The sequence below is a fragment of the Patella vulgata genome, chromosome 1, assembly GCF_932274485.2.
Source record: "Patella vulgata chromosome 1, xgPatVulg1.2, whole genome shotgun sequence".
Lineage (NCBI taxonomy): Eukaryota > Metazoa > Mollusca > Gastropoda > Patellidae > Patella > Patella vulgata.
The window spans coordinates 78,957,886-78,970,845 of NC_065879.2; the positions used below are offsets into that span (position 1 = coordinate 78,957,886).

General features: G+C 35.8%; 1 protein-coding gene across 1 annotated transcript; it reads right to left on the reverse strand.

Annotated features, from left to right (window-relative positions):
* Window positions 1-814: 814 nt before the first annotated feature.
* On the reverse strand, window positions 815-12,689 carry LOC126814354 (alkaline phosphatase, tissue-nonspecific isozyme). Its single transcript, XM_050539440.1, has 7 exons — window positions 12,682-12,689; window positions 12,132-12,239; window positions 10,281-10,383; window positions 7,999-8,139; window positions 6,226-6,417; window positions 3,236-3,352; window positions 815-2,458 (listed from the first exon to the last, which is right to left on the reverse strand). The coding sequence occupies exons 3-7, from the start codon at window positions 10,363-10,365 to the stop codon at window positions 2,175-2,177; spliced, it is 819 nt and encodes a 272-aa protein (XP_050395397.1). The 5' UTR covers window positions 10,366-10,383; window positions 12,132-12,239; window positions 12,682-12,689; the 3' UTR covers window positions 815-2,174.
* Window positions 12,690-12,960: the final 271 nt, after the last annotated feature.

Below are 12,960 nucleotides of genomic sequence, written 5' to 3' on the forward strand. Positions count from 1 at the left end.
ACACCGGGATCGCGGGCAGGGGCTCCAAAAAAGCCATATTCATATGTGTGGGGAGGGGGGGGGGGCAGGAGGGGTCGGAGCTGTGTGGAGCATACTAGAGTCGATTTGTAGCATATCTGACCCATGGTATATGTTTGATACTGGTTGAACATTATGAATTTATGAAAAGCCTATGATTTTAATCTTGAAACCCGCATTGAAACCGCGTGATTTTTTTGCAATTTGCGAGGGGGTACAAAAACTCAAGGCGGCGCAAAAACTCAAAACCATGGCGCAAAACTCGGCATTGCGTCCATCTCCCGAAAGGAGCATCCTGGCAAACGTAACATTACACTTTATAAGTTAAAAAAACCAAAACAGTTTGATTAAAAATCGAGTAATAGATGGCACAAGGAATTCAAAGAGAAATACCCTTTGGTCATCTGCTTTCGCCAAAAGACGGTGGACAGATCGAAATATATTCTGTAACACACTGTAAGCAAATGCAAAACATCCGACTTGCAAACGCTCAACAATTTAAAACAATTCAGGCTGAACGGACGCGTGCATATTATGTCACTAATAATGAAGTGTTGCTGAACTGCCAACCAAGAAGATAATGAAGATGAGCAATATGCAGTGTGCTATATGAGAAATTATAACTGTCAATGGTTCATTTGTATGCACGGTACTTCCCTGGCAGAGATAACTACGTCGGAAAATTCCACGGAACTTTCTGTCAAAACCGGGACCTCATGGTCATCGAACCAACGTGTTACTCACATCGTTTCTCTTGCCACATTATAAGGATTAGTGCTTAACAATAAGACTAATGTGTACAAGAATGTATTTATTTCTTAGCGAATAAATGGTCATAAATCTAGAATATACGGTTAAAGTAACAATGTTAGATTGTTAGAAATGTATAAAAACAAACTACCGGTACGTCCATAGCTTACAATGTTATGACCATCTACAAGATTATTGAATCTTCAAACCTCCACATTTCTCTATTACAGCGTTAGACCACAGATAGGAAATTATTAGCACCATGGTGTCTAATCTTGGTCATACAGTAATACGACCGATTTTAATTACCAGGAGTGGCTGACTGTAGCCGGCCGATTGGAAGGCGATAGGCCTATTGTTATTTAGGCATTGATTGATTTCCCATTACTACGCCATTTACTATCACTTCCTTATTATTACTTTTCTCATAAAATTAACACTCCCCATTAACTATCATTCATTATTACCTTTCTCATAAAATTAACACACCCCATTAACTATCATTCATTATTACCTTTTTTTTCTCATTAAATTACGACTCACCATTAACTATCATTCATTATTAACTTTTTCTTTCTCATTAAATTACCACTCCCCATTAACTATCACTTTCTCATTATTAACTTTTTCATTCTCATTAAATTACCACTCCCCATTAATTATGGCTTGTCCATTGATTTGTCATCCCAATTAACTAGTACCTCTCGGTTAACTAGTACTACCCGTTGTTATCTATTAGTTTCCCAATTACTATTACCTCGTTATTAACTTTTACTTCCTCCTATACTATTACTTAAGGCTTCTCCGTTGATTTCTTCTTCCCAATTAACTGGTACCTGTCGGTTGACAAATACTACCCGTTGTTATCTATTAGTTTCCCATTAACTATTCCTCGTCATTAACTATTACTTCCGAATTAACTAGTACCGCTCGGTTAACTAGTACTACCCGTTGTTATCTATTAGTTCCCATTCACTATTACCTCGTTATTAAATATTACTTCTCTATTAACTATTACTTATCGGTTAACTATTCCTCCCCCGTTACTACTACTACTTCCCTATAAATTTGACTTGTCCCCATTAACTATTAATCCCCATTAAGTATTATTTCCCCAATAACTATTACTAAAATTTTAACTTAAATTTTTCCCGATTTAAAAGTTTAGCGAATTAAATATATGAATGTTATTGAGGGATGAAACAAGAACCTGCTAATGGTTACTTATCGGTTAACTATTACTTCCCCCATTACTACTACTTCTCTATTAATTTTGATTTGTCCCCATTTATCATTAATCCCTATTAATTTTGACTTGTCCCCAATAACTATTAATTCCCATTAAGTATTGCATCCCCAATAACTATTACTAAAATTTTAACTTAAATTTTTTCAAATTTAAAAGTTTAGCGAATTAAATATATGAATGTTATTGAGAGATAAAACAAGAACAGGTTAATGGTTAATGCATCGCTAGCCTGTGTGCAAGGGGGGTAATACGTTTTACTGCAATGTTCTTTATTCATACCGACGCACGAGGCGTAGGCCATCACGTGCGCAATATACGTCTGTTCATGAACACCATGGAAGAGGTGTGACATGGGACCACGAGCAAAGATGGCGACGTCCTGGGCAGAATGTGTTTCCTCTACAGCGGGAACTGCTGCCGGTTGCTGGTACTCTTTGTCTTCTGAAACAACAATACAACAACATAACATTAAATACGCACATTCACTTTACTATCTTACGTGTTCTCCGCATGCGTAGTTGTTGATTTTATTTAATACTAGCAGGAAACCTGGCTTCGCCCGGGTCCCAATTTCGCCCGTGGCCCAAATTCTTCCTACTTAGATTTCAGGAATAAACACTTACGTTTCGGATTATTGTGTGCCGGACCAGTGATTTGGATGAGCATAATTACAGGATTGTACCTGGAAGGTGTGGAAGAATTGCTCAGTAGCCCGATGTCATAATTAAATGTCAGATGGCCCAGAACCAACATAATGTTGTATGTAAGCAGTTGGCATTAACGCCCCGGATGACCATAACGTACGTATGCAAACACACTGACAAATCCGCGACAACTCCGGTAATTTCCATTTGGTTTAGCCGAAAGTATGTCAAGGATTACAACGGCTTCATTAGCCCAGAATTCATATCTTAGGATAAATTTGTTTTTAGCCGATGAATAGATAACACCCTTAAAGTATACCAGTTTAAGTATCGCCAATAAAGATACTGGGCCCTTATTCACGAAAACTTAAACTAAGATACAATAGAAATTTGAAGAAATACTGCAGTTCGATTGGCTGACCAGTAAAATCAATTTGCATATATCCAATTTGTATATTGGTCAGCCAATCGAATTGCAGTATTTCTTAAAATTTCGATTTTATCTTAGTTTAAGTCTTCGTGAATAAGGGCCCAGGTGCTAACATGGAAAGTATAAAATACACAGTTGTCTTACTTGTGTCAACACCAGTTAGATTGTTTCTAGTGTAGTTGGGACCATTACCATATACTAGAGTGGTATAGGGCATCTTGTCTATAGGGACATCTTCCGGGTCCATTGGATCAACCAACCCTGTTTATAAAAATACATGGAGATTTAAATAAAAAATATGCGCACTGTCTATCGGAATGGAATGGGGTTAACGTCCCGATAGCCCAAATACTTCGGCCAATTTCAGATTCTGGTAATTGTACATTTCATTGGCTACGTGCACATTCCCAGGATATTCTTATTCTTCAACTTTCAAATGCCAAGGGTCTATTAGGTGGACTAAGCATTTCTTGGTCGAATAACAAAAAGCAAAAAAAACCGACTCTACCCCTTCTCTCAATCTGATTAAAATAAAGATCTATATTTCGTTTCGTTTTTTATACTTTCGATGGCCTCTACGACATGAAGATCTGACCAGTTGTAGTGGAAAGTCACGTCAGACCTCATACGAGCGGTTTTTGACCCTATGACGTCAGACATTCCATTAACCAATCGGCGTTGATGTTCCTAGTTCCGTGCACCTCACGCCAATGCCCCACATCACCCAGAACGTGGGTTATATACCAACTCTTCCAGATTCTAGTGTAGTAAAGACAAGTAAAACAAAATTTTGAACTATAAAAAAAAATGAAATAAGATCTGTGTTTTAATCGGATTGTCCCTTCTCTTTATCAACGAGCATTTTCTAACATTAGAGGACAGACGGTGTGAATTTCTTTCCGATGGGCCTACATTAAGCTAGCTTCTGTAATAATACAACATCGAGAAACTGATGGCGTTTTGGACTAACTTAAATTCTTTGTTGCGATTGGTCGACGGCAGATACGCGTGTATTAGAGCAATTTAAGTTTCCGCAATATTATGCCAATCTTAACAATAAAACCACTCTACCTTCAGAAAAGTGACCCTAACACAGTCAGTAGCCATAATATCCATATCACGTGATCAAAACATCACAGATCATGAGGTCAAAGCACTACTTTTTCTAGTGGAAAACCAGTTTGTAAACAAATAAACCAAAATAAAATGGCCTCAACACCAAGAAAACCTGACTGTGTAACAACACGGATACAACCCATTGTAGCACAAATTAGAAATTTCCTCGATTCTGATTGGTCGAAAAGTGTGGTCGAATGGACAATAAACCCCCTCTAAATTTTCAAGGCGAATTACTGCGTATAAATATAACAGTGTACTTTTTTTCATTTTTGTGCCAATGATCTTCCTCAACTCAAATCTTTATTGGCAAATATCTTCAAGGAATTCTGCACACATGACTATCACACCAGTTTCAAACATCATCTTTTATGAAATCACATTTCTGAAATACATAAAACAGTAGAAAATCAGTCATAAATTAATTAAAACCGTTTTCAGGTATCCAAATATATTCGTAACTAGGCAGTGACAGTGTCAGTAGCCTATGTTTTCTTTTTTGGTAGGCGAGCTTCACTCACCAATTTTTATTAATCAGGTGGATTTTTTTAAAAAAAAATCATGCTTTCAAAATCTGACTAGCATGATCTACCTAATAATAAATCATTGGTCACAAGGAATCGCTTGAAAATACGAGGGAGTCGAATTCAGCAGCTGAAATATAGGCCTAATCATTATCATTTATGCCAAAATTGTCATTTGTTGACAACACGTCAGAACAGCTACATATAGCAACCACTGGCATCTTAGACTAGACATCATTGTCATGGTTTATACGGTATTTTAGAGGATGTAAGTATGAACTGCAATTGTGTAAAGAAGAACTAGCTACAACATTGTGATAACAGTCTGCAAAATAAAATAATAAATGCTGAAAACTTACATGAAACTCCCGAAGCGAAGTCATTTTTGTTGCCAAGGGTTCCTCCTCTTTTAGTCTCGGATAGCAGGGCGGAATTATTTCAATCACGCTGACACTCGCCTCGAAATACCGCAATAAAAAATACTAATTTCTCGTTCTTTTAAAGATCTTCAAACGTTAAAAATATTTTGTTGTTTTCGATATCCGAATAACATTTTCTTTCATAATTCATTTACCAGCAACTCGAGACTCAAAAATTTTAAATTTGCAGGTAAGCAAGAGACCGTCTATTGAAAATATTTTGAAAAATGAACGCAAGCGCGTGACCAAATAACGACTTTTTAAAATGGGTGTAAAAATGTTTTCTAAATAGTTCCGAAGAAAATCTCCAAATATTTGTGCTACAATATCGATAAACACATTCCTGTTACGTATTTATCGGGTGTTTATTGTCCATTTAACCATGCTTGAATTATCCATTAGAACAACTCGACGCTATCGCGTCTCGTGTTCTAATGATTCAAGCATGGTTAAATGGACAATAAACCCCCTCTAAATACGTAACAGGAAGTGTTTATCTCCTAATTAACTTTTAAGCCCTACCTTTGAAAAGTTTACAGCTCATGGAGGTCACCATCTTAGAACTAATTTGTGCTTTTCTCAACTTTTATTGTCTCACAAAAGGTAGAAATTCTTAAATCTGGAATTTCTTCATTATTTTCACTCGAGTGCGTCTTAAAGGACAATATTGGTGCCAGTCATAATCACATATGCGATAGAACTGGTTAAACACATTCCAAATATAATTTTATCTCAGAGATCATTGCTACGATAGCTGAGTAATACAGTTTTTCTGAATCGGAAGTGACGAACGCCACAGGAAAACACGAGACGCCTCTCTATAAAACTGATTGATGTGACGAATGATAACGGATATACGGGCGAATTCCTTTGGCGTGTATACATTGGAATGCACGTAAAAGACCCCTTGGCAGTTGGAATTCGATATAAGAGTAGGCAAAATTTCCCTCATAGCACACTGTATGGCGTATGCCCGTCTTCATTAGCCCAGTATAGGAGCAGAACAGTGGGGGTTAAACTCCATTTCATTTCATTTACTTTACTTTTTAAGCCATAGTTTCGTACATATACGTACCTAATATATCATTACCAATAGCAGGATAGCCGGCTATATTAAATACATGAGAATGATCAGCTGTCACTATGATTAACGTATCCTCATCTGATGTTTCCTCCACAGCAGCTTTAACAGCATCATCGAAAGCCAAGGTATCATGTAGAGCTTTCTTTGCTTTTGTCTCATGATGTGCATGATCAATACGAGCGCCTGAAATCATATACAAATTATTTATACTGCTTTAACTGGTACTATATCGTTTTTTCTAGTCGATTGATCATTGTTATTTATTACATTTCTATCGTACACTACTACAATTAAGCATATAAGCATACCTGACACGGATGGAAACCATCTCTTTTAAATCGAGGTTAAAAGCTTTTGCTACGCCCAACATTTTAAAACGGGAGAGGTCTGACGTCTAAACGTCATAAAGGCGGGGCTAAATATATGACGTGAACAACAGGCAATCATAAAATCTTCATGACAGCCATGGTCCGTAAAATACTCTTGGTGCAATTTTGATCGGCTTTACATGTCACCAATACGAAGCTTTGACTTCCTGGAACATCATGTTACGTCATAGTCCATGGCAGACAGAGACCCATCTACTTCATACTTCGGGAATAAATCTCTTTCTTGAATGACCGCCATATACAAAATTTAGTATTGTTTTGTGATGCTGTTCTACTCCGTTTCACATCTGGCATACACACAAAGACTAAATAAACCTATTCAATTCCATTAAATGGTTGCAGAATAAATACTTCTCAAAATTCTCGAAATATACCTAGTGCTATCGACTAAAATCGTCGATTTAGGACATAAAATATCGGTCAACTAGCTTAGGGTCTGTTTTCAAGCGACGCTAACTGTGGACAGGCAGCATAAATTTAGTATGGTCATAGTCAACTAATCAACACAATGTTAAAGCCGTCGCGTTCAAGGTAACGCCGGTGTTAATCCATTTGTCATCTTGTAATAAGTGTTTTACCGACTAGGATTTCCATCAGTGAGTAAGGCGCTCGCTCGGTGATCAGGCGTTCCAGTATTCGACCCCTTTGTTGGCCGAATAAGTAGGAACAGCGTCTAGTCTGTTCGATGCGACGACAAAACGAGGTGTACACTTTGTGTTACACGTGAAAGAACCATTGACAGTTGGCACCGATTTGCTGTCAGGCAAACTATCCCTCATAGCACACTGCATGACTCATATCATGTCCGTCTTCATTATCGCGGCCGGAGCACAAATGTTGGACGCTAAATCCTATTCCATTCATTCATTCATTGAAATACATCAAAATATAGAATGTAAATATATAAAATTTCCCTGATAGTTTGAATATGATTTCAATCTGATTAAAACACAGATCTTATTTCGTTTCGTTTTTATAGTTCAAAATTTCGTTTTACTTGTCTTTACTACACTAGGATCTGGAAGAGTTGTTATAAAACCCGCGATCTGATTGATGTGGTGATTAGCCAATGAAACGGTCTGCTGCAGCTAATTCTTGGTGTGCTATGCACGAATTGTGTTCATCCTACTAGAAACATCAAAGCTGATTGGCTAATCAAATGTTTGACGTCATAGGGTCAAAAGTTGCTCGCATGACCCCTGACGCGACCTCCCACTACAACTGGTCGGATCTTCGTGTAGTAGAGGCCATTGAAAGTATAGAAAAAAACACGAAACGAAATAAAAATCTGTATTTAAATCAGATTGAATATGATTTTCAATCGATAGTTATGTCGACCGTCAATGAAATACATATTCAAATATAACATTTGTACCTTCCACAAACAAGAAAAATCCGTCATCATCTTTCTTGAGAATCTGAATGGCTTTTCTTGTCATTTCTGCTATTGATGGTTGACCTGTAGAACTATTATCTCTATCAAGCTCATACGACATGTGACTTGTAGAAAATACACCTGGAAAATATACAACAAATATGAAATGAGGTCCGAATTGACCACTGGTGGGGCATAGTGCAAATCATGCGGGGGGGGGGGGGATCTCTATTTTTTTGGGTATTTAGCCATTTAAAATTTGAAGTAAATCAAAATGAAAATGAAATATGCATACGGATGAATACTATATGGTTGGATTCTCCTAAAATCATCAAGCACTATGCAGCTGTATAATTAATATCTTAAACATACCCTGCACGCAATCCAAAACCTATTTAACGATGATTATATAAGAGCTAAACCTGCCCATTGCAGGATTTTATTTTGGATTTAAATGTTATAAACTGAGGAAGCGATATTTATAAGCATGTTCATGTTTTCGTATCCTACATACTGTAATTCAGCTATAAAAATTGTAAATATTGCAAATATTGCAAATAAATAGTGTTTAAAAAGTAAACTATTATTGGGAGATTTATTAACATGATAAGCCCATCCAACTTTCTAGAGATTTAAATGGATTACAACGCCCGCGAGATTTTAAAATTTAACAATAAAACGGATAATCGAGAATTAGTTTCGTTTGTCAAGACCGTTGCTATGATAAAAAAAACCCAATCTACTCCACATGCGCAATAAATAATATAGTTGTAGAGTAGAATAATCAGACGCTAGAGATTGCCATTCCATTTTTTTTAAAAATTAGAGTAAAACGGAAACGATTGAATGTAAATTAGTTTATATACATTTATAGTACATTATTATATGCTTTGCGACTCCTTTCTAGGTCCCAAATATTAACGATTTGGCTGCTTTAAACATACATTATACTAGAAATGGTTCCACTACTGATGTCTTCCGCCTTACTCCAGCCACAATAGTGGCTCGTCCTACAGAGTTCCTTTGCGCAAGTTTTTTAGTGAAATCACTACAAAAAGGTTACTGGCCTATAGCTCCCTTAATTTACACATAAACTGACCCCAAAAAATACTGCACCTAGCTTAACATATAATAGATCAATTCCTATTGAAATAAAGGTGAAGCCTTACCGCATAATTATATGATTTGATGAAACCCAACTGCTACGCGAAATTTCAACTGGCTGGTTTCATGGCGGCTGGGGTGTAATACGTCATTACAAGAAACATCGCTATGCAAATGTAGAACGCATAACCACAAAGAAAAACTGTTCGGTAACTATTTTAGTGGTCCAGTCTTCACTATTTGTCATAGAATTACTTATTCCAATACAAACTGTAATGATATGTGTAGACAATTGTGCGTTTGAACCTAATTGAACTTGCGTAAGGATTCTTAGACTGTATCAATTGTAACGTTAAACACACAGTTTAACGTTACAAGTATAGTAACTAACATTATACAAGAGCTATATCTGCCTATTGCAGGCCTTTCTTTATGCCTTTAATATTATATAAATTATGAATTACACATCAATTATCTTACCAAGATCATAATCAGCTCTCCATGCCATCTGACGGCTGATAAGAACGGTTCGACCTTTTAATGATTTAATTAAAATTGGATAATCGAGACTTCGTTTATTATCTTAACAACGTTAGCAATTACTATCGAGTAATTTGACTGAAATTTTTTAAATATTCCATGGTCATTATATGTTTTTGAACTATTATAGCGAGATCTGTCAGCTCTTTATTTAACCTTACATATATACTTAAATTACAGGTCTGAATTTTAAGTAAGTTGGATTTTGGATGTACCTTAGACAGAACGTAGAAATAAGCATAGGTATACTCCTTGTCATATATTCATATCCACACTAAGAGAAATTTTCAGTTCCAACACACTCTTTACCTGATGGGCGATTAAGGCCTACCTAGCAGATAATCTGATGGGCGATTAAGACCTACATAGCAGATAATCTGTAAGTCCGGTATCATTTTATCTTGTGTATATATCACTAATTCATTCGAATTGTTTAATATCAAATCTTTGTTTAAAAATTCGTAAAAATTATTTAAAATCACCCAAGTCATCTAAGTTGTACTTATGTCAAGTTTAAAGCTGACTGATTAATTTTGATAATGAGTGTCCAATTACAGTGTTAAGACCTACCTAGCAGATAATCTGATGAGCGATTAAGACTTAATTAGCAGATCATCTGATGAGCGATTACGACCTACCTAGTAGATAATCTGTTGCTTGTGGATCAACTGTGTCGAACTGTCCTTTATTCCACACATATTTATGACTTTTACCACCTGCCATCTTATTTTCTTCCCACTCCTATAAATTAAACGAGAGTCAATTCGGCACTAACAAGCAGAGAGAGAGAGAGAGAGAGAGAGAGAGAGAGAGAGAGAGAGGGGGGGGTTTAACGACCACTCGACACAAATTGGGTCATTTCGGGACTAACATATGGTTTAATTTTATTTCAATAATTCGCTTGCCTTAAGGGGTCTTTAGGAATGGCAGGAAACCGGAAGACCCGACGAAAACCTCACAACCCCTAAACACAAAGAACTAAAATACAATCTAATTAAAACACACATCCTATTTCGTTTCGTTTCTTATAGTTGAAAATTTCGTTTTACAGGATCTGGACGAGTTTTTAAAATAACCCGCGTTCTGTTGATGTGAGGGATTAGCCAATGAAATTGTATTCCTCCGATGATGCCAATCCGAACATTATGACCTCTAGAGTGCCCACAAGCTAGAGACGTGATTTTTGTACAATCAAGGGTCATAATCCATGAAGTTTCGATCCGATAGATGCCAATATCTAAAGGAATTGGGGTCTTTTGGAGATAAACCCATATTTCAAATTTCGTTAAAATCGGATAAGAATTGTGACCTGTGGAAGTCGGATGTCCGGACGGACGGACAGGGCTGACGACAGTATACGTCCACATGAAAAAAAAACAGAAAATGATAATAGAAAGGTTTTTTATAACAAGCGAGAATCTCGTAAGCTGTGACTTTTTCTGTGTCTTTTATATGGTTTTCAATGTCTCTGAATTTAAAGATAATTTCAAAACCTCAGCTTGGTTGCAATTCAAAAACAACAGTCAAAATGGAATCCATAAAGACGGATTTTAAGTTAATCGTTGTTTATTTCTGTTGGATATGACGTGTGACATGAATTTAGAGAATCCATGATGGTAGAAAGTTCAAATTGCCGCAAAAATGAAATCCAAAATGGCGGAATTTTAATTAATCGTAATAAAATAGTATTTTCTCCATATAACCAGCGAAAATATGGTAAGATATGACTTCTATTACGTCTTTTATATCGTTTTCGATGTGTCTGAGTTTAAAGATAATGGCGGATTTTAAGTTAACCGTCATTTTTTCCTGATGTGGGTATCGATGTCGCTGGGTTCAATTCTGATCTCCAAAAATCAATTTCAAGAATCCATGACGGCAGAAATTCAAAATTAAATCCAAAATGGCGGAAATGTATTCAATCGTCATTTATTTCCGTTGGGTATGGCTTGTAATATGTCTTATGTCAGTGTTTTTAGGTTGCTGAGTTCAATTTCTACCCCAAAACCTTGCAAAGATGGTGTAAATTTAAAACGACAATCAAAATAGAATCCAAAATTGCGAATGTTTTTGTTGTGAATATTGCTTGTAAAATAACGTTTTCAGGGTTACCGAATTCAATATTGGGTTCAAAAATTAAATCCAAAATGGCGGAATGTATTCAATCGTCATTTGTTTCCGTTGGATATAGCTTGTAATATGTCTTATGTCAGTGTTTTTAGGTTGCTGAGTTCAGTTTCTACCCCAAAACCTTGCAAAGATGGTGTAAATTTAAAACGACAATCAAAATAGAATCCAAAATTGCGAATGTTTTTGTTGTGAATATTGCTTGTAAAATAACGTTTTCAGGGTTCGTTTACTGTCTGCTACTCATTTCGCGACAAGTTATTGCAATTGCCACGATAATACTGTTTTTCACCAAGGAAATATTTATTGATATAATAGCTAGCCATTTAGTGTAGCGCGATAGTGAAGCTATACAAGAATACCTTGATAAGATTTCTACCATCTAGTCTCTGATTGCTATCGGTGACGTTTGTCTGTGGATCAGTTTCGTTGTTAGGTAATAACGTTCTTCTTCCTCCACCCAGCAAAACCTTAAAAGAGTAGGAATAAAGCAATGAGTTTACGTATTTTCTACTGCACAGACATTAGACCACTTAGAGTAGACCCCACCCATCTCACCCGAATTAATGACTTATTTGTTTATATTGTAACTTATATTGTTATTTGCATCACAACTTATAATGACCTACACTTATATCAGGAATTATAACGTATATGACAGGGTTGTAACGTATGTTGACTTACATTGATAGTTTGGTCAGGATATTAATTTGTATTGATATTAGGAATATAACTCATATTGTATCAGGATTATAAATTATTTTGATATCAGGATTATATTTATATTTGGGTCACAACTTACATTTATATCAGGAATGTAACTTATATTGTATCAGTATTATACATTATTTTGATATAAAGATTATAACGTTTACTGATACCAAGAATATAACATATTTTACATTGACTTACATTGATATCAGGATAGTAATTACTATTGATATTAGAAATGTAACTCATATAGTCTCGGGATTATAAATCATTTTGATATAAGAATTGTAATATACATAGCTTATATCAATATCGTGATAGCTATATAATTGTAAATGATATTGATATCAGGATTATAAATTAAACTGATATCAAGAATATAACTTATACTGACTTACATTGATATCAGGATTATCTTCAAACAGTTGTAAGGATATATCTTTACAGCCACCCGTTATGTCTTTAGTATTGACGTCACCT

What these genes read in the sequence shown, in the direction of transcription:
- LOC126814354 (XM_050539440.1), bottom strand. Translation starts at nt 10,365, where the DNA reads ATGGCAGGTGGTAAAAGTCATAAATATGTGTGGAATAAAGGACAGTTC. An exon ending in ATTTTTCTTGTTTGTGGAAG is followed by an intron (nt 6,418 to 7,998) that starts GTACAAATGTTA and finishes ATATGATTTCAG; the next exon opens with GCGCTCGTATTGATCATGCA. An exon ending in TCTAACTGGTGTTGACACAA is followed by an intron (nt 2,459 to 3,235) that starts GTAAGACAACTG and finishes TTGTTGTTTCAG; the next exon opens with AAGACAAAGAGTACCAGCAA.